This window comes from Dermacentor silvarum, unplaced genomic scaffold (genome assembly GCF_013339745.2).
Source record: "Dermacentor silvarum isolate Dsil-2018 unplaced genomic scaffold, BIME_Dsil_1.4 Seq240, whole genome shotgun sequence".
Lineage (NCBI taxonomy): Eukaryota > Metazoa > Arthropoda > Arachnida > Ixodida > Ixodidae > Dermacentor > Dermacentor silvarum.
The window spans coordinates 31,382-53,629 of NW_023605915.1; the positions used below are offsets into that span (position 1 = coordinate 31,382).

General features: G+C 50.1%; 1 protein-coding gene across 1 annotated transcript; it reads left to right on the plus strand.

Moving 5' to 3' along the window:
• The first annotated feature begins 8,107 nt into the window (after positions 1-8,107).
• LOC119434780 (organic cation transporter protein) lies at positions 8,108-13,938 on the plus strand. Its single transcript, XM_037701855.2, has 2 exons — positions 8,108-8,611; positions 12,307-13,938. The coding sequence occupies exons 1-2, from the start codon at positions 8,108-8,110 to the stop codon at positions 13,708-13,710; spliced, it is 1,908 nt and encodes a 635-aa protein (XP_037557783.2). The 3' UTR covers positions 13,711-13,938.
• The last annotated feature ends 8,310 nt before the right edge of the window (positions 13,939-22,248 follow it).

Sequence of the window (22,248 nt, forward strand, 5' to 3'; positions counted from 1 at the left end):
GATGTTTCTTTCTTCAGCGTTTTACTCCAAGTAATTTAAGAGTGAATGAATAAATTCCATGATTTTGTTAATAAGGAAAATTCAACCTGAAGCCACCTCCGAAATTGTAATGACAATGTGAACAAAGCACTGAAGGTACACGTTGGACTGGTGGGGCTGGACGCGTGCCTCATGGTTACAACACCCGAGCCCTCCTCCCCCCGTCGGTCCGCCACTGTGATAACAGCAAGGAGAATGCTGAAGGCAACGTTTATGAGGAGGTTGGTTTCATCTTAAAGCCGCATGAATGATACACACTGATGTAAAAGGAGCTTTGAGGCGAGTTCTATACACCAGATATCTTTTTATGCCACATGATACGCTGCTTTACTTTGTGCATCTGATCTAGTATTGCTTGTGGCACATCGCTCTGTGTTTGGGAGTTTTTTCTTGCATGTGCGCGCATGTGCACCGCAGCGTGCCTTCTTATAATGAATTACTGGCGAGTACATCGTCCGTAACAGGACACTATGCATGCACCCAAACTTCCACATCGGACGGAGACAAGCCCGAGCGCAGGCGCTCGCGAGAAAGTATGGAAACCACCCCAATGTCTTGTACGTAGATGCGGCCAGCACCGCAAGAAGCACCGCATTCGTCACCAGCGTAGTCGACAATCACGGGACCGAAATAAATGCATCGTCTGTTTCCAGAGTGAGCGCTGCGGAGGCAGACGAACTAGCGATAGCGTTAGCCATCACGACGAGACCGCACTGGGGTGGCGTCATAGTTCTGACGGACTCTCAGACGGCAGGCAGAAATTATTCCAGGGCCAAAATTTCGAGGGCAGCACAACCCATTCTGAATGGAGCGCACCAGCTGCCACCATACATACTAGAGCACTGCACGGGCCGATTTTTGCGGCCCGGGCCCGGCCCGGGCCCGTTTTTACATTGGGCGGCCCGCCCGAGCCCGATAAAAACTTTTATGGCGAGACCCGGGCCCGGCCCGGGCCCGGAAATAATCTACGTTACCCGCCCGGCCCGGCCCGCCACCCCTTTACTTTAAGCCCGAGCCCGGCCCGAGCCCGGCTCGAAACCGGCTCGAACCCGGCACGAGACCGAAAAATACATGTTTTTCAGAGTTGAGAAGCCCGAGAATAACTTGCAGAAAGCCCGAGCCCGGCCCGGGTCCGCGTTAAAAAACCCGAGCCCGTCCCGGGCCCGGGTCAAAAAGCACACGCCGTGCCCGAGCCCGGCCCGAGCCCGTGAAAACACTGCTATACCCGGCCCGGCCCGGCCCACGGGCCGGGCTGGGCCCGGGCTTTCGGGTAAGCCCGAGCCCGTGCAGTGCTCTAATACATACAAATCGTGTGGACTCCGGGACATGAGTCTTTACGCGGCAATCGGCAGGCACATGCCTACGCCCGAGCGCATGCACACCGGGAGCCGCGAGATGACCTTGCCGAGCAGTTCCAACCAAAGCCTATACCATTAACCTACACGCACATCCTACAACACTATCGCCTTTCACGAGGAACACTGCCCCCACCGCATAATACTCTGACGCGAGAGGAAGCCGTAATATGGCGAAAACTCCAAACAAACACATACCCACATTTGAGTCTTTACCACGCCATACACCCTGCGCTGTATTCGTATAAATGTCCACACTGCGATCAATGTGCAACGCTTTACCACATGGTATGGGCTTGCGCAAACACACCACAGCTCACACCCATAACACACCCCACCCCACGGAAATGGGAGGCAGCGCTGTCCAGCTCCGACTCGACGGACCAGCTCAACGTGGTCAACCGAGCGAGAAGGGCAGCTAAGGCCGCTGGACTCCTGGACTGAGGGGACCACCCACTGCAGAGTGGAGGAGCTGCCTACGCTCGCGTGCTCTTTTGATTAAAGTTTATTCTCTTTCTCTCTCCGTCCATGTGTTTGTCTCAATGTCAAAGTAGCTTTTGCGCTGTGGTTTCTGCACTGAATAGGACGGTTGCGCAATTTCAGTGCGATGAAGCGGAGCCGGGAACCACTCATCGCCCACAATAACAGAAGCTGAGGAAAGGCCGGTATTTACAGATTATTCTTTAGGCGTCGGTGTCAATGAAGCTTTAAAAAATACTGAGTGAAAAAAAAAAAAACTGAGTGAACAGCCGCACACTAAATTATTGTATGAAAAGAGATATTATAGCTTACAGCAGGGTTCACTTGGAGAAGCGGGGGGCCCTATTGCCGACGCATTGTAGATTGCGGGCAAGCATGCGTTGGCGACAGGCTCTGCATAAAGGATCATAGTGTCGTTGGCTGCGTCGTTAAGCGACCGAGATCATTATTGCTGAAATTATTAGAGACGGGACAAGGAGCAAGCAGCAGCAATCACTTACTACTGTCAGTTCGAGGTTCATGCCGCTGTCGAGGGGGCTTCCTGTGCTTCACGACAGGTCGGTGGGAGAAAATTGTCGGAACTGCGTTGGGCTTTAGCTTTGTTTTTCCAAGTTCTTGTAATATGCGCGGCTCAAACTGGTCTTCAGTGAAATGTAGCTAGAACATTTATCGAAGAGTTAATCACTCAGACAGGATGAATAAAACGTCCTTAATTTATACAAGTACAAGTGGCTAATACGCGGCAGTGCTAAACATTATTGCCTACATAATATTCCCTGCATTGCTACCATCATAACCACAATCATTATTTATCGCTCAACCTTCGTAATCAAAGCGCATTGATACAATGACATCGGCTCGTGTTAGATGGATGGCAAAGGTTTGCCCACAGAACGCGTGCACAGAACAAAACCGAAGAAAGGTGATTTTAACGCGTTCGCTATTAAAGCGAAGATTCCCGGCCTCCGCCTAGAAGTCGATATCAACAGCATGGGTGCGCGATCATGCGAACACCTCCTGCACATTACCTGTATCCGTGAGAAAACCAAATAATAATCGTCATCCACTCACGCGTGCATGGGAGCCCAGTTCAAAGCAAATTCAAGAACTGAAGAATATTACCAGAGGGGCTATTCTGTAAGAGTCCACTTCAGCTGTCACCATTGGCTGCTGCTTGACGTGCAGGAAGGTGCCAGCGAGTCTCATTCCTGCACGTGAAGCAGCAGCCAATCAGCGACAGCCGAAATGGACAGTCTACTAGGTGGACTCTTACAGAATACCGCCCCAGGTGTCCTTATAGCTATCGCCTAAGAGACGCGAAGGCGTCTTGTAAAACCTACTGTAATTCACCTCAGTCCACTCTAATCCACCTTCACGCACCTTATTCGATCTTAATCCACTCTAATCCTCTTTAATACACCTTAATAGACCTTAATCAACCTCAGTGCACTATAATCCTCCTTAATACACCTTAATCGACGTTAATCCACCCTAATTCCCCTTAATACACTTTAATCGACCTTAATCCACCCTAATCCATCTTAATCCTCCTTCATGCAGATTAATCGACGTTAATCCACCCCAATCCTCCTTAATACATCTTGATCCAACCTAAATCACCCTAATCCAACGTAATACTCCTTAATCCAATCATTAATCAGTCATGAATTTACATGAATAATCTATTACACATGACTGGACATGATTTGGCTCGCTTCTGGCCTTCATTAGGTCACGTTACTTTCTGTACCCCAAACGCTCTCCTTGAAACATATCCAACTAAGGGTCTCGCCTTAAAATGTGGACTAGCTAGCGCTCATCACCTGCAATGCCACGGGTATATTTGCCACAAATTTTTTTAGGACCTGTATTCATTGTATTTAAGTGACTGACACACACATCTAAGTAAGCTGTAAATAGCTCCTCTACAAGCTGCTATTTCGATTTTCAGTAAAACAGGCAACGGATCTTAACAATTACGAAAAGTGCGATCGAGAGGCTGTATCTTCGGGTATATTTTTTCAGTGGAAAGCAGAATCCATAGTACTGCATTTCCAATTGAATAACAGTTGACGACGTGCGAGGTGATGGAGTCCCAGCAGAATATTCAGCATTCTGAGGAGAACCCCATTTTATGCAACGTACAAATTGCCACAGCAAAAACGTTAATGAGCAGGCCGGAAGAATTGAAAAAAAAAACGCAGCATTAGGGGATGCTTTGATACGAGCAATAAAAAAGGCGCCTTACCTCGCGAAGAACACTGTTCTTTGTCTGAACAAAATTCTTTCGGCCAATGTTGTGCCGCCACTGCTTCTTGCGCAAGCCATCACGCTTTCCTTGCGGTATCGTAAAAACTGCATAACCATCATACGCTTCTTGCTGCAGTTATATGCGCAGCAGCACGGCATAGCGCTAGCAGACAGTGCGCGAAACAGTGTGCAATGTTAGCGTGCGAACATTGCACATATCATATCATAAGAATACATCAGTAAATGCCACATCGGTTAGACCCTGAAATTCGCAATAGCGGAAGACAAACCAGCAAAGTACAGCACCATCTAGAGAAGGAGAAAAAAGAAAGAAAAAGAAACAGTGCACACAGTAGCGTATGTTTAGAGATGAATAACAGAACATTCAAAGAATATCACCTCTTCGCAGCACATCTTTTATTTTCGCCCAACATGTCACCGTACACCTCATATATCACTGTCATAATTTTATTTAAACGTATATTTTACGCATTTTAGAGCGAATGCTTTTAGGACCCTTTACAGCCGCCTTGCATATACCACTTGACATTAACCCCTTCATGGAATACATCATACCATTGTCTGGCGCTCTTTGGCCTTCCGTGGCCCTAGCGCCATAAAACCCCACCAATCATCATCATCATCATCATCATCATCATCATCATCATCATCATCATGTCTTAACCGGCAATTCTAAGTATAATTTACAAGGCTGCGTTGCGGTATTCCACAACCCTATACTTTAATTGCACAGATGTGGTCTGGCGGCGTACCCTTTATGCTACCTCTGCAATGAACCCGAATCCATCGATCACTTTTTATTATCCTGTCGGCGGTTTTCCAATCACCGAAAACGACGTTTGGAAATTCCACTTCGAAATCTAGGACTGCTTTTATACAGTTCTGGTATACTCTCACTTGGAGCAACGGTATTAGGATATAGCCACAGGAACGTTTGCCGAGCCATTTATAATTTTCTCTGTGACACAGATAGATTGCCTCATTATTATTTTCCCATTTTCCATGATTGATTTATTTCTCCTACAATAAATTAAAATTTAGAAAATTGAAAAAGTAAAAACACAAGTTCACAGTTATAAAAATATTATTTTAATTATTCAAAATTTAACTTACAGAACTTTACGTCTATCCTTCGTAGTATTTATTTTATTATTAAATTCATATTACCATTCCTATCTAGGCAAGTCTTAGTATAGACTACTTTATTCATTTTATTATCCGTTCATTTCTCATCTTCAATTATTCATTTATTTTCCTTTTTTCATTACTTGTTTATTCATTAACTAACTTATTTTAATTTTCAATCATATTACCACCCGGTTCGTGGCCTATCCCCCGCAGTGGGTTTGTGCCCATAATTGAGTATTCATCGCCATATTCTTCATCAACTTCCGCGCGATTGGCCTTATATTTCAAATTTAGTAAAATTGATTGAAAGAGTTATCAATATTCGTGTCGTAAATTTTCTTAATGAGCGATCGATTCTGAGTCCGAAACAAATTGGTTTCAGATCACAGTGCTCTATATGGCAGGCCCATATTGACCTTGAAAGCCGTATTCAGTTGGCACGGCGCCAAAGACAGTATGCGGCATTAGTTACTCTAGATATCTCAAAAGCATATGACAGTGTTGAACATGTGATATTGATCAATCAGCTTCAGAAGATTAACCTTTCAAAAAAGCTTCAAGTATGGATTTCAGAATTTTTAAGGAACAGAGAATTTTATTGCTTCCAAAGCGGCATTTCTTCGGCTAGGTACGCGCAGTCAAGAGGCGTTCCCCAAGGGGCAGTACTTTCTCCAGTCTTATTTAATATTCTAATGAGTTCCATCCCATGTCATGATTATGTACATACTTATGTGTACGCTGATGACATAGCGTTTTTTTCATCGGCAAATGACATCCAAAAACTTTATCAAGTATTACAGACATACTTGTCTGCTATAGAAAGATGGCTTGATGTGATGCATCTCTGTCTCAACGTTAACAAATGCTCAGTGCTAGCGTTTCCATTAAAGGACCCCATATATATTTCACTCTCTTATCATCTAAATATTATCCCACAAGTAGAGACAGTCAAGTATCTTGGCGTGATATATGACGGTTCACTGTCTTGGAAGGCACACATTGACTATATTGCAACAAAAGGTGTTCGTGTGGTTGGCTTGCTGCGTAGGCTGAGCAATAGTCGATCAGGAATGCGAAGAGCAATGCTTTTAACAATATACCGCATGTATGTTCGACCGGTATTGGAATTTGGATGCGTACTCTACTCTGGAGCTCCTGCATATAAACTTCGCCCCCTTGTTCTTCTGGAGAGGCAGGCCTTGCGACAATGTTTAGGGCTACCTAAATTTGTAGCAAATGAAGTTTTACATCTGGAAGCTAGGATGCCATCACTTGTTATGAGGTTTCGATTCTTAGCTGTGCAGTCATATTTAAGACTATATGAATTCCCTATAAGGCGTTCACAAACAGTTTTCATCTCCCAGCCGGACTAGTTTTTCGGCTTGTACTGGCCGCGATTCCACACACCACAAATTATTTTTATTCAAACTCTCCTAGATCAATTAAACATACAAATTCGTGAGGTGAGTCCTGTTGTTTACAACACCAATTCCATTAAAATTCAGTATGATGATATTTTCCTAAAAATGCAAAGGCATTATCTTACCGCATGCTAAGCTCAATATTAAATGATTACTTTTTGCACGTTCCGATCGAGACAGTTATTGCCACTGACGCTTCTCAAAATGAAGAAAAGTGCGGAATTGGAATATTTTCTCCTATTCTTGATTGGTCGTTCTCTCTTCGCCTCCCAGACTTCGTACCGATCTTTCTAGTGGAATTTTTAGCTGTCGTTCTAGCCCTCCGTAAACTCAATACATCAACACGTTCCACAGTGATCGTGACGGATTCTTTATCTCTGTGCTCCTCCCTCACAGCTTCCGATAATTCCCCGGTTTAGCGAGCTTTCAGATCGTTAGTGCCCCCTCACTTAGCTTTGATTAGATTGGTGTGGGTACCAGGGCATAAGGGCCTATTTATAAACGAAATGGCAGATTCGTTGGCGAAAGCGTCCCTGAATGGCCCGGTAATTCATATCCTACCGATTTCAGCTTTCATCATAGGGGCTAGATTTCGAATAAAAATGATGCTGCGTGAATTTCACGCCCCTTCTTTAACAAACTCGTCAGATTTTCAGCACTTGTCGCATTATTGGAATAGCAAACTCTGTCAAACGCGATCACTTGAAGTCGCAATCACTAGACTACGCTGCAGAATTCCATTTAAAAATTTTTACCTACACAGAGCTGGTCTGGTTCCCTCACCTAACTGTTCCTATTGTGGACCAACATGAAACATTAGATCACTTTCTCATTGTCTGTCAAAGATATTCTGAATTGCGAAAAAGAACCTTAGAAACACTGTTCCGCCTTCTTAGATTAGAATTAAATGTTCAAAATTTACTATCATTGGGGGCCTCTACCCTTGGGCACAGCGACGGGAAGGTTGTCGATGCCATCCAGAATTACATTACAGGGTCAGAAAGATTTAGACGACAAAATGAGGGCTTAGGGTTCCGAAATATTTTTACAAATTTGATGACTAGCTGTCTACTTCTTTTTTTTTAGTTATCATTTATTCCTTTATTCTATTCAAGTCATTTGATATATTCTAATTATTTATTCTCAGATGCGTATATATTCCCACATTTATGTTACTATTGTTTTATACATCTCCTTTCGGATTGTTATTTAAAACTAACCGGTTCGTGGCCAATCCCCCAGAGTGGGTATGTGCCAGTAACTCCAAGGCTCTACATCTACATCTACAACTTCCGCGTGAGAGCGCGCCATCGCGAATGAAAGAAGAAGAGCCGCCCACGAGAGTGCTGGGACGAGCGGGACCGCGTTCGTACCTGGAATCACCTCGCAAAGCCTTCTGAAGAAGCAGTACGTATGACCAGCTTGGAACCTAGCAAGGCACCTAGTAGGGCCCGTAGCAGGGCACCTAGCAGGGTACCTAGCAGGACGTCTCGCAAGGAAGGGAGCAAGGAAGCGAGCAAGGAGCGTCGCAACGAAGCGTCCAAGACATCTGACAGGGTAGCGGCCTCGAGCAAAAAGGCGTCCATTCAACCGGACGAATCGGATGCTGCCGCCTTTTCGTCGGGAGTGGTAAGCAGCCCGAGCGGCTCCAGCAGCCTCCCCGTCCAGGAGAGCGTCTACGCAGTCATAGAGCACGGTCAGTACCAGCGGCGGGTTCTCCTGTGCGGTGTTCTGGGCGTGACGGCGATTATAATGGAGGTCCTCGCGTACCGCGTCATCGCCCGGCCCGTGGACCACTGGTGCCGGCCCCCCGTAGACTTGGCCTATCTCTCCGACGACGCCTGGAAGAACCGGTCGATCCCGGTCGATCCTGACGGCAACTTCAGCCGGTGCACCGTTTACAGCACGGACGAACAGGTGAGGAGGACACAGCCGTTAGCGCTATATGTGTAGCTATACAGATATATAGCATGTTCTAAAAGGGATATTGACGTGACATTTTGAAACTTTTCTTCTTTTAAGCGATAGCTATCTTTAGCTACTTCGCCACTTTGGATAAACGTCGGCTGATCTCGCCCAATAAGAACCAGGCAACAGAGACAGTACCGTTACGGCACTGTACATACCCAATGTGACCAGGTTTCTTGGACTCCAAACGGGATTATAGAAGCCCCCCCCCCCCCCCCCCCTCTTTTACCGTTAATGAAAAGCCTTTTATGTTAAAGGTACTCACAACCGATATTTATGGACCCAGTTTTTTTATGGTGCAACGAAAAGCTCACCCTCGGCAGTGTTTACACCTGCAGCGGTTACTTCCAAAAGTGCGCGGATATTTTGTAAGCAGCATTTTTGGATCTGCGCAGCCTCTAAAAAAATAAAGAGTCCCTCCTCCAGCAACGCTGAGAAGTGATAGCGATGCCGATAGCCCACCTCGCAAAATTGTGAAAGCCGCCCATCGTCCTGCTTTCACTGGAGGAAGTGCAACTGTGGTTAACCACCTATATTGTCACCTTTCCAGCCACGTTTAAAGGTAAATAGACGGGTACAATAAGTTTGCGTTGCTGTACAGACCTTTCTTATAGCTGCACCGCGTTTTTTCCCCAAGTACACGCCTACGTCATGATTGGCTGGCCCCGTCGTCGTTATTCAGTCGATAGACGAGCCAAGCCAAGTCATCGAAAACGAGGGCGAAGGCAGCGCCACTTTTCTACTCGCTACAAACGAAGGCTTATCTGCACATTGTAAGTTAGAAAAAACTTATGATAGAAAGAATGTTACTGCATTTCAATATTAATAAAAAAGACCAGGAACAGCACACACTGGTAGAAGGTCACATGGTAGACCTCTTAAATAGGTTCATGTTTTTGCCGCATGGGGCGCCAAAGGTCATTTTTCACGACTTTTAGTGAAGAATTAAAAATATAAATCTACGTTTAATGAGAAAAACAGGGCCCGTTCTAGCCAATACGATAGACGATCTTTCCATCCGCGGGGTTATCTCAATTCATGTTATGAGCGGTTGTCTGTCCCTTTAAGGACAACTTTTACAGCGAAGCTGTTATAGACTAGGTTCCAGGAGATCGTGTTCGGCAACGGAAGTAGATAGACAGGAAGTAGATCAACAATTTCGGCACCATGTGCGTAGGGGTCTGGCTCCATGTGGATGGTGGTTTCCCGCCAGCTGTGCATTAGAACAGATGTCAAAACGGATGATGAATGGCCCATCGTTATACCTCTCGCTACCACCGATGCCTCTTTCACAAGTGACGCGATGCTCGGTGGCGGCACGTCCCACCAATCGTTGTGCGCCTTTGTCTCGTGACTTGGAGATCGCGCTATAGCGCTGTTATCAGCAGTGGCTCTTTGGACTCGCTATGGGACGGACGCTTGTTTAATCACATCTTCCAGGATCCTGACGTCAGGATCCTGAAGACGCCGTGCAATGTGCCGTGGCTATGAACGCTGTGGCTCATACGCTAGTCTATGACGATGGGGCGGACTTGGCGCGGCAAACGCACTACTTGGCCATCGTGCCGGGCGAAAACAAGACGCCGGTGTCCCTGCTCTTTGACAAACATGCCGAAGGCGCTCAATATAGTCAATAATGATAATATATAAATTTACTATAGCAATATTCACTATAGTAGACCCAACATAGTAACAGCTTCGCTGGCTTCCATCTTCACAGTAGTGGAAAGTCTCTGAATTTTTTTCGAAGCTCTTCAGTAAATTTGCGCTTGAGTTTCAGCATTTATTCCACGAGCTTTCAACAGCGTATCCGGGACAAGAAATAGGGCATGAGCACATTGGTGTCAGTGAACTTCGGCTAATCTATGGATCGCTAGCCAACGCAAAGAGAAGTCCACTGCAGGTGGATCGTAAAAATGTATGAGCCGATTGTAGGCGTGCATTCTAGTATGGTTGCGGTCTTATAACGGTTCGGAAAATAGAAGCAACATTTCACTAGCCCACTCGTGATTGATCAGAATCGTGCTTTCGTCAGCAATAGCACCATTCTAACCAGTATCCTATGAGGGCAAGCGATGGGTTCGCTTTCCGAACCGTTATAAGTTCGCAGGTGCTGCTGCCTCACTTCCGGCAATGCTCCACTTTGCCGGCTGCCTCTCTCGTTTTGAAAGTGTCGCCACCAAGCCCAAGAAAGTAAACAGCCTATATACACGGAACCACTACAGGGCATGTATTTCGGTACAACTCGGGATTCGAATAGGCTAAAGCCGGACAAAACACTGTCCGACAGGTACACAGTGGGACGGCGGAATTGTGGCGGTAAAAGCGGGACGTGTACCGCCGAAATCAGTATGTCTGGTCACCTTACACAAACCATTCTTCATGAACAAGATATACTGTGTCGTGGTATCATTTAGCATTGTGGTTGGCAGCGAAGTTGCGACTTCACGTGTCTGCTAAGGTCCCCATAAGGTTTCGTGATTCACAGATGACATGGTGAAAATGCAGCACATTACACAGAAAGATGAAGCAATAAAACGAAGGCACTGACCAAAAGACAAGCTAAAAAGTGAAATTTCTAGTTTCAATTTTCAGCTTTTCTTTTGGTCGGTGCCTTCGTTTTATTGCTTCATGTTTCATCCCGACCAGACGGGCTTCCGTCGAACCCTCGACTTCATCTTACACAGAAAGCTATCGTTGATTTTGACAATCATCTTTGATGGTTTCTGCTACATTTTTCCCCCTTGAAATGAAGGTCCTAGATCTTCACCTACCTGGCGCGCTTCCTCCCTGTCGCGCGCGAGATCGATTCGCCATCCTCGGTTCACCATCGCCCGCTTTCATTCGCCAACACAGCACACGGCTCGCGGCCACGATGTTATCGCACTTGGACTTCATACCGAACATGCCGTAGGCGACGACGACGACGGGTGCGGAAATGCGCCTGGAGAGTCCATAAAATTGCTATCGCAATAAAATGCGCAAAACCATCGACGATGATTGTCAGTGTATAAGCGAATACCGAACCCTTCTAATAAGCTATTCGCTTAGTTAAATTAATGATTCTCGGGAAGGCGTACGTTTGTTGCGATCATAATAATTTATTTAGGTAGCTTTGTTGTTTCATTGCGTTACTTATAGCGGTATACAGTATGGACCGAGAGCTCCACCATAGCATGTAAACCTTTAACGCCCGAAAGCGCTCGCGCGACAGCAAGTACGTCCAAAGAGTCCCGGAACTGTTTCGTCAGAGCACGCGCCTTTTGCATCTGCGCCTTTGTATCGGCAGTGAAAGACGGGCGAAGGGTCCAAAAAAAGCAATTCGAGATAAGTCTTCGTAGTATGCCTTCAAGAAGTTACTTAGAATGACGGGAAAACTGTTTTGAAACAAGCACCTGCGGCTGTGCAAAATTAATACCAGTCTACGGGCGTTTTTGCATTCGGTCACTGCGGGTGGTAACTCTGAGGTCGATCATGGAATGGAACCCGCGGCCACCTCTCGCTTGGGAGCGGAAGGCTTTTAAAAGCCTCCGTGGTTGTCCTTTTGAATCACGTCAAAGTGATCAGTAAACCGGCCGTGAGTGAGAGTCGAAAGGTTGTGATAGGCAGAAGCCGTTCTGTGCTTTTTGCTCAACGCGCATCAGGGAACGAGCCCCGAGAACCGGACCGTAAAAGCGTGCCACAGATGGGACTACAACATCGATGACCAGCGCGACAGCATCGTGAGTCGATTCGAGCTGGTGTGCGGCCGCGCGGCGCTCTACGAGCTGTCGGCCCGGCTGCCGTCGTTGGCCTACGCGCTGCTGTCGCCCGCGGCGGGCTTCGCGGCCGACCGGTTGGGCCGCAAGCCAGTCACGTGGGTGTGCGGCTCCATCGTGCTCATCTCGGCTGTGGGCAGCAGCGTGGCCGTCAACTACGCCTTCTTCCTCACCAACCGCATCGTGCTGCTGGCTTCCGGCAGCTCCACGTACCTGCTCACCTTCATGCTCATCTACGAGGCGACGGGCAACGCGCGGCGCTGGCCGTACACGCTGCTCCACTCGGCGGTCGCCCTGACCCTGGTGCCACCTTTCCTGCACGGCCTCTCGCTGCTCGAGCCGAGCTGGGCGCTCGCGCACGCCATCTTCATCGTGCCCTTGGCCGCCTTCACGGTGTGGTGCTTCCTGCTGGACGAGTCGCCCGTGTGGCTCCTCGCTACCTGGAGGGTGCAGGAGGCCGAGGCCTGCCTCCTGGCTGCGGCCAAGCTAAACGGCGTGGACGATGACAAGGCCAAGGACGGCCTCCGAGCGCTGCACGGCCAGCTGACGAGGCTCAGGCGCTCCCACGATCCTGCGCCGGCGCTCCCGTTGTCCGGCGGCATCCTCGAGGTCGCCAAGATGCGTCGTCGCGCCGCGGCCACCTTCTTCTCGAGGTTCACGATGAGTGGCATCTTCTTCGGCCTCATGTTCACCGACCGCGTGTCCGGTCTCTACTGGCAGGCGGTGCATGTGGTCTTCTCCGCCATCTGCTACTCGCTCATCATCTGGGCCATGAACAGGCTGGGCCTGCGCGATACGCTCTCCGCCCTGCTCGCTGCCACCTCCGTCACGGCCGTGGCCAAGGCGTTCGTCGAGTACGGCAACTACGACGACGTGGTTGCCTACCTGCACGCGGCGCTGAAGATCCTCGCGTCTGGCTCCATGAGCGTGGTGTTGTGCTACGCGGGTGAGATCTTCCCCACCGCCATCCGAGGCACCGGCGTGAGCCTGTCCGTGTTGGCCGGCGGCATGGGGTCCCTGCTGGGGGTGCTTCTCATCAGGGTTCGTACGGTGAGGCCGGGATTCGTGTTCGACGTCTTCTACACCGGTATGACCCTGCTCAGCATCATGGCCGTCCAGTGGCTCCCCGAGCTGTTCATCGAGAAGGTGGAGGAGACGCGGTCCGCCGACGCCATGAGCCCGGAGGAACGCAAGTTGGCGCTCAAGGCCTCGCTGTCGCCCAGGGCGGGGAGCAAAGAGCGAAAGCAGCGTGATGCCAAGGCAAAGGCTGGTGGCAGGTCGATTTCTTAGTTTTCCCACGTACACAAGTGCTTTACCGTGCAGTGAAAAGGATAACTCTTCTATGCGTGCTCTGGAGAAAGACGATTTGACAGACTGTGTTCGATATGTTTTTACCAACGTCAATGTATTTGTTTTCCACTATTTTTATTTTTACTGATTTTGAGACTTCCCTACAAATATATTGCATTCGCTAAGAAATGTTATAAAGCGATCATGAGATGGAAGAAATCCATGTAATGTCAACCCTGCATGCTTCACGGAGGACTTCTTTTTTATCGCACGATTTAATTGTCAGTGGGGACTATGAAGGTTACAGTGAACTATTTGCCATATTAGAATCCTCAGTGCAAATGGGGGTGAGCGCAATGCTATTAGGTATTTATACAAAGGAGAAAAGAACTAGGAGCTGTGACACGCGCGTACAAGCGTGAAGGGTGTTGCTCGTTTAGCACGAACTTTGTACATCGGTCATCACTTTTATAGAGAAAAAAAAGTTTGCGAGACTTTAGCGGGACAATTGCGCCCTGTCACCACTGTGATACAACGTGTGTCTGCGAGCATTCTGTACGCAGCAGAGTCTAACGCATATAAAACTTGTGGGCTGCCAGCAGTGGGCATAGCGTAGAGCTTAGCCCTTGCATTGAGATCCCCAGATGGGCATCCCACCCTACAGCTTGTGCAGAATGAATGGCGTGATGTTTGGAACGATTTAGAAAATGGAGAAGAAATAGAGCATTACTTGTAACAGCATACTTTTTAGCATACTTTTTCGAAGATCGAGCTGCACAAGGCGACCAAGACCGCGATCTCGCGTTATCGCTTGCCACCTAGCGGCCGAACCGCGATCCAGTTGATCGAGCTTCAGGCTTGAAGCGAAACAGGAGCCATATAAAGTAAAACTATTCCAATCTGTTTTTATTTCAATCTTCCGCCGTCAAATTTACGTAAACGCGGACGCAAGCATCGGGCGGTGACCCGCAGCGTTGTCTGAACAGCCCAATCAAACGCTCTCCTCGTTTATAGGAGCTCACCTTTGTTCGCTATCAAAACGAATAACATTGGCTACACTGAAAGGTTTTAGAGCGAAGCTGTTTACGCGGACCCTGTGCCGTCGTTGTCGGACTTTGCTAAAAAGGGGCCACGTGACCTAACGGGAGAGGAGAGGAAAAGAAGAGCTCAACAGGGGAAAAGGGGTTAGAGTGACCCTTTTTCATCCTTTTAGAATGCTGTGAGAGGGTGCGGGTGAAAAGAAGAGCGGGGAGGGGGGTTGACGTAAGTTGCACCATCCAATACTCTCGTTGCAAGGGGAGAGCGTGAGGCGCGCCAACCAATGGCGGTGTAGGGAAAAAAGTCACAGGCCTGCACGGGCGGCACACGCAGCACAGTCACAGCGTAAGCTGGTGGAGCGGCTCAAGAGTAGCTTCAATTTGGGCATCCCGCAAACAGGGTCTTCGCGGCAGTCTGTTCGTCTTGTTTTGACAAGAACGATCTGAACTGTCCGTCCGGCGTCGACTGCGAGCTGCGGCTTGTGATGCTCTCTGTTAGCAGTCTGCTGAGCCCGCTCAAGCCTTACAGCTGCAAATTACATGTCGGGCACGCCGCATTTGCAGGCACCTTAACTAGATGGCGCCACCATACTGGCGGAGGCTCGGCAGCTAGGGAGCGCGTTGATTGCGCGCCTCGTCTGAATCGCATATCGTCGTCTGAGCCTGCACGCGCTGCGTTTGCAGGCACCTTACCTAGATGGCGCCACCGTACTGGCGGAGGCTCGGGTCGTCTGCCCCTGCGCGCTTGCCTTATAGGGCATTTCCGCTGGCTGATAGCAACCGCTTGCGTGGCTCAGTGGTAGAGTATAGAGCACTGCACGGGCCGATTTTTGCAGCCCGGGCCCGGCCCGGGCCCGTTTTTACATTGGGCGGCCCGCCCGAGCCCGATCAAAACTTTTATAGCAAGACCCGGGCCCGGCCCGGGCCCGGAAATAATCTACGTTACCCGCCCGGCCCGGCCCGCCACCCCTTTACCTTAAACCCAAGCCCGGCCCGAGCCCGGCCCGAGCCCGACTCGAAACTGGCCCGAACCTCGCCCGAGACCGAAAAATGCATGTTTTTCAGAGTTGAGAAGCCCGAGAATAACTCGCAGAAAGCCCGAGCCCGGCCCGGGCCCGGGTCAAAAAGCACACGCCGTGCCCGAGCCCGGCCCGAGCCCGTGAAAAAAACTGCTCTACACGGCCCGGCCCGGCCCGGCCCGGCCCGGCCCACGGGCCGGGCCGGGCCGTGTAGAGCAGTTTTTTACAGCTAAATTACAGCTAAATCAAAGGTTCAAACCAGGAATTAACAGGCTTTAACAAGTAATGCAATTCTTGCAGCCTATAATTCTGTTCTGATCGGTTTTTGCTACTTTACTTTTCTGGGATTCCACCTAAATAATATGCCTATAACTTTTATGTAATTCAGAGAAAAAGAATTGCTGTATCGTTTATTCCATTAATGGAGTAGCTTTTACTCCCGGCGTGGCTCTAGCTTTCATGAAGTACGAAAGAACCAAATGTCGGGATGAGCGCGAAATACTCAAGCAGATGATGATGATGATGAATAAACTTTATTGTACGAAGAGTGGTGTGGTTAATCTCGGGTGGCGCCCTCTTAACTGTAGAGCCCCACTGGCCGCGGCGGCTCGCCGGGCCTGGTCCAGGGTCGCCAGTTGGCTTCCCAGTGCCAGCTCGGAAAGCCGTGCCTCCCAAGACCACGTTGTGAGTGTCTGTGATGAGCTCACCAGTCTGGATACTGCCTGGGCTGGGCGCTCCGTACCCTGGTAAGCAATGTGTGCCAGTGTGGCTGTGTGGTCGTTGCACCAGGGGCATACCCTGGTTGTGTATACCTCTGGAAACATTGCGTGCAATCTCGATATGTGCGGGTAAGTGTTGGTTTGAAGGTGGTGCCAGTCCCTGGCTTGTTGGCTGCTTAACTTGGGATGTGGAGGAGCGCACTTCCGCCAGTATCACCACATAGGTTTATTTCCATGGCAACACGTCAATTCCCATGCCTTACCGATTTTAACAGCGGAGCTGTTTAAGCCGAGTGGTAGTCCGTAACATGCGAACAGAAATTGTGGGCTGATCCTGGCGGTAGCGCAGAAAGGGTAGCGCAGAATGGCACATACTCCGGTGAATTAGCGAAGCTGAGCCTGGCTAAGTCTAGATAAGCATGGTTGGGACTACTTAAGCTTAGTCAGTCATCAATAGCCAATTGACAGCCAATCAATAGCTAATCGATAATTGATCAATAATCAATAAATTCCGGAAGATGCTGGGGATGGCTTGGTAGTGCTTAGCCTAGCCCAAATACGTGGCCAATATACCTTGCGATAGCCAATCGATAGCCAATGAATAGCTAATCAATAATCGATCAATAATCAATAAATTTTGTAAAATGCGGGGGATGACTTGGTCGTGCTCTGCCTAGCCCAAAAGCCAGGACTAACTAGGTACCCATCAGCTCCGCTGTCTCTTGAGCATTGCGCCTCCAGTGCAAGTTACGCTAATTTTTTCACGATAAACTGCGTTGTGCGAGAGATGGAAGTGAACTAATGAATAAATTTGATTGAAAAAGGGTTGGCTCTGCGGCCTGTATGCTGAGTACGGTAAGATTTGTGGGGTAAAAAGAAGAGGAGCGGGTGTGAACCCCACCGGCTGAAGAAGAAACACTCCTGAGAACGTGAACAGTCAACGCCCTGTCACGTCTCAACCCGGACAAGCACATACCTTGGACGTTTCCAACGAGGCGGCCATTCATTAGCGCGCGCAGCGACAGCAATCAGGCGTGTCATAGACTGTGACGCGCTAACAAAAGAGCTCGCGTCGAGTCGACAACCCCCACCACCATCGATGGAAAGGGTAATTACCGTGAAGATTACTAGCAAATCCTGATACTGACAGGAGGGCCGTCACGCAAAGCCCGCTAATTGATGAAAGCGGCCATGGTCGCCCAAAACCGTGGGAACAGCTTCGAGCTAAGTTTCCCAGGTCGGCACGCATACTCAAGAATACGGGGGCGGGGGTGCAGCATTGGAGGCGGGCCCGGCGGAACGTATTGAACGATTGGGATAGGCCGAGCTACTGACATCTGATCGATGGAAAGGGTAATTACCGTGAAGATTACTAGCAAATCCTGATACTGACAGGAGGGCCGTCACGCAAAGCCCGCTAATTGATGAAAGCGGCCATGGTCGCCCAAAACCGTGGGAACAGCTTCGAGCTAAGTTTCCCAGGTCGGCACGCATACTCAAGAATACGGGGGCGGGGGTGCAGCATTGGAGGCGGGCCCGGCGGAACGTATTGAACGATTGGGATAGGCCGAGCTACTGACATCTGATTCCCCAGTCCAGTCTCCGAGGGAAGACGACGGGATTACAAAGCGGGGACGTGTGGTGCAGTGAGGGGGTTCTGACGTGTCTTGAGGCAAACTCAGACGTTTAATATGCTCCTGATGGAGTGGGCTTCCGTACCAGGGGCCAGTGTACATAATGTAAATTAAACCTTCTTCCTTCATTTCCTACTATAGGATGTATTCATCTATAAGCTTGGTGGATTCCTTGACCCAAATGACACCTCGAGCCGCAACAGCCCCTGGCGGCGTCTAAAAGTCCTACCCACCCCTGAAGACACTTAGATTTGGACGACCACGCCAGCCTCCAGGGCAAAGCCCATGCAGAGGGATTGCAGGACAGCCCTGGCCAACGCCGCGGGCGGTGAGATCCACTCCTCCAGAGTTTTTGCAGTGCCACGAAGGCGATTACGGGCGTCTTGGAGGCCTCGGCAATCCAAGAGCATGGCGCGCATTTGGTGGAATATGCACTCGGTGCCTATATTCTTCGGAAACCGGATAGTATCCTCAGTGCGCCCGTAGAATTAGTGTACACATACACCATGTCGTCGGAGAGTAAGGGTGACTACCATTGATAGCTTTTGAATTGCCCATCGATTGTCTGCCCGTAGTTCGAGCTCGGCAAAGGCTGGCAAACATTCGTACCGGAGGAGCTTGGTAGTTTCCTCCTTTGTGTTTCCATTTGCAGGTCAGCACCGCGGCGAGCTCGGCCACCTGTGAGGTTTCGACCCATGGCATGCAAGTGTGGATGACAACCCCTTGCTGAGCTGCACCGCCCTTATAGCCCTATTTTTTGTCGCCTGACTGTGGTCTTTCCTACCGCGGTAGCTTTGGGTAGCGGCTTCGGCGGGCGTACGAAGACGTCTTCTCATGACGACACGCGAGGTGGGAAGCAGCTTCTGTGGAAGCGCTTCTTGTCGTAGCGAGGCAGTTCTTACGCTTGTTTCGCCCACTGTCTCCTCACATCATGGCCCTGGATTCGAGCGTTCATGATCTCTTCAATTGTTGGATCTTGGGAGGTTGGCCTACTTGTTAATAGTTAATCCACGCGGGTGTGTTTGGGCAGTCCGATGATCAGAGAAGAATAAACTGAGCCTTCGGCCTTCCTCGCGAGAGCGCGCCTTCGTGAAAGAAAGAAGAGCCGCTCTCGAGAGTGCTGGAACAAACGAGACCGTCATCACACCTGGAATTACCTCGCAAGGCCTTTTGAAGTAGCAGTATGACCAGCGCGGAACCTAGCAAGGCGTCTCGCAAGAAAGGGAGCAAAGTGCGTCGAAAGGGAGCGGCCAAGACGACCTCCGACAGGGTAGCGCCCTCAAGCAAAAAGGCGGCCATTCAACCGGCCGAATCGGATGCAGCCGCCTTTTCGTCGGGAGTGGTAAGCAGCCCGAGCGGCTCCAGCAGCCTCCCCGTCCAGGAGAGTGTCTACGCAGTCATAGAGCACGGTCAGTACCAGCGGCGGATTCTCCTGTGCCGTGTTCTGGGTGCGACCGCGGTTGTCATGGAGTTCCTCGCGTACCGCGTTATCGCCCGGCTCGTGGACCACTGGTGCCAGCCCCCCGTAGACTTGGGCTATCTCTCCGACGACGCCTGGAAGAACCGGTCGATCCCGGTCGATCCTGACGGCAACTTCAGCCGGTGCACCGTTTACACAAGAGACGAACAGGTGAGGAGGACACAGCCGTTAGCCCTATATGTGTGTTAAGCTATAGATAGCACACCTAACTATATAGTATGTTTTAAAAAGGGGTATTGACGTGACATTCTGAAACTTTTCTTCTTTTAAGTGATAGCTATCTTTAGCTACTTCGCCACTTTGGATAAAGGTTGGCTGATCTCGCCCAATAAGAACCAGGAACAAGCTATTCGCTTTGTTAAATGAATGATGCGCGTGAAGGCTGCTATTTAGGTAGCGTTTGTTGTTTCATTGTGTTATTATTGCGATAGCAATTATATGGACACTCTAAGCTAATTTCTACCGTTGCCGTTGTCGTTCCCGTGAGGTTCCGTATAAAGTCCAAGGTCGACAACACCGCTGCTGTGCGCCCTACGCGGTATATGGCGAGTGAAAGCGTGCGAGGGGAGCCGATGATCGCGGCTTAATCTCGCCCGCGCGGCAGGGAGGAAAGCAGGGAGGAAGTGCGCCGTCTTTCGCCGTGCGCGAGGCACCCAACGTTGCGAGGCATCGGGGGAAAGGGGGGGAGGGGGCATTTTAATCCGGCTGCAACTGCGTATGTGGCGGAACCGCGTGGTCGCGTGGCCGTATCTTGAGAGCGATAGGCATTGGGGGCACGGTGTAAGATATATACTCTTTAGGTGAGGACACTCGCCAGACTCGATCGACCAGATAAAGTAGCAAAGGCGCGCGCCGATCGCCCCTGTGACGGCAGCGGATACCTATCGGCAGTACGACGCAACTTCAACACAGAAAGTTTTTTATTGGTTTAATCTCCCGTTGTTATAGCAACCGGCGGTTCGCGGGAAATCCGAAATGATGGAGTGACGCACGAAAGTAGGTCACCGGGGAGAGGGCATGCGCGCGTGCACGCTCTCGCCTGCGTTCTAACTGAAGTTGCGTCGTTCCGCCGATAGGTATCCGTTGCCGTCACCACCCCGATAGACGCGCGCCCTTGCTACTTTATCTGGTCGATCGCGTCTAGCAAGCAAGCCGAGAAGTGTCCCCACCTAAAGAGTATATATCTTACACCGTAGTTGGGGGCCGTCTAGGTGCGTCGGCGGCTCGTAGCTTTGTGCGTGCTGTGCCTTCTCGGCGCTGAGTTTGCGTTGAAGCGGTAGACAACAGCACGAAGGTCACTTCGCTCACTGCTGCTGCCGCGTTTCCTCACGCCAGCGTTTTGACAGGGAGTGCCCCCGGTCATCGAGTGTGATGTGTTCATGTTTACTGTGCGTGCTGACACTATGCTTGTTAATTTAGTTAGCAAGCGAATGTTTACAAGTCGATACGGCCGATAAAAGTACTATCAATACTTCGTATGGCTCTCTGCTAATTTGCTATCTCAGCCGATACTTCGCATGGCTGTATCGCCTTTCGGACGATACAGCGACTTTTATAGCGGCGTAGTATAGACCGTGAGCTCCACCACAGCACGTAAACCTTCAGACGCCCCAAAGCTCTCACGCGACAGCACGTGCCTCCAAAGAGGCCCGAAACTGTTTTCTGAGAGCGCGCGCCTTTTGCATCGGCGCCTTTGTATCGGCAGTGAAAGACGGGCGAAGGGTCCAAAAAAAAAAAAGCTATTCGAGTTAAGTCTTCGCCGTATGCCTTCAATTCAAGAAATTATAATTACGGGAAAACTGTTTTCACACAAGCACCTGAGGCTGGGCAAAATCATTGGCAGTGTACAGGCGTTTTTACATTCGGTCACCGCGTGTGGTAACTATGTGGCTGCTCATGGAATGGAACCCACGGCCACCTCACGCTTGGGAGCGGAAGGCTTTTAAAAGCCTCTGTGGTTGGCCTTTTGAATCGCGTCAAAGTGATCAGTAAACCGGCCGTGAGTGAGAGTCGAAAGGTTGTGTAGGCAGAAGCCGTTCTGTGCTTTTTGTTCAACGCGCATCAGGGAACGAGCCCCGAGAACCGGACCGTAAAAGCGTGCCACAAATGGGACTACGGCATCGATGACCCGCGCGATAGCATCGTGAGTCGATTCGAGCTGGTGTGCGGCCGCGCGGCGCTCCACGAGCTGTCAGCTCGGTTGCCGTCGTTGGCCTACGCGCTGCTGTCGCCCGCGGCGGGCTTCGCGGCCGACCGAAGGGCTTCGCGGTCGACCATGCTCATCTCGGCTGTGGGCAGCAGCGTGGCCGTCAACTACGCCTTCTTCCTCACCAACCGCATCGTACTGCTGGCTTCCGGCAGCTCCACGTACCTGCTCACCTTCATGCTCATCTACGAGGCGACGGGCAACGCGCGGCGCTGGCCGTACACGCTGCTCCACTCGGCGGTCGCCCTGACCCTGGTTCCACGTCCTCTCGCTGTTCAAGCCGAGCTGGGAGACCGCGCACGCCATCTTCATCGTGCCCATGGCCGCCTTCACGGCGTGCTGCTTCCTGCTGGACGAGTCGCCCGTGTGGCTCCTCGCCACCTGGAGGGTGCAGGAGGGCGAGGCCTGCCTCCTGGCGTGGACGATCACAAGGCCAAGGACGG

Excerpts from the sequence above, each read along its gene's own strand:
- LOC119434780 (XM_037701855.2), top strand. The coding sequence starts at position 8,108 with ATGACCAGCTTGGAACCTAGCAAGGCACCTAGTAGGGCCCGTAGCAGG. Across the intron at positions 8,612-12,306 it reads TTTACAGCACGGACGAACAG|GGAACGAGCCCCGAGAACCG; the intron begins GTGAGGAGGACA and ends AACGCGCATCAG.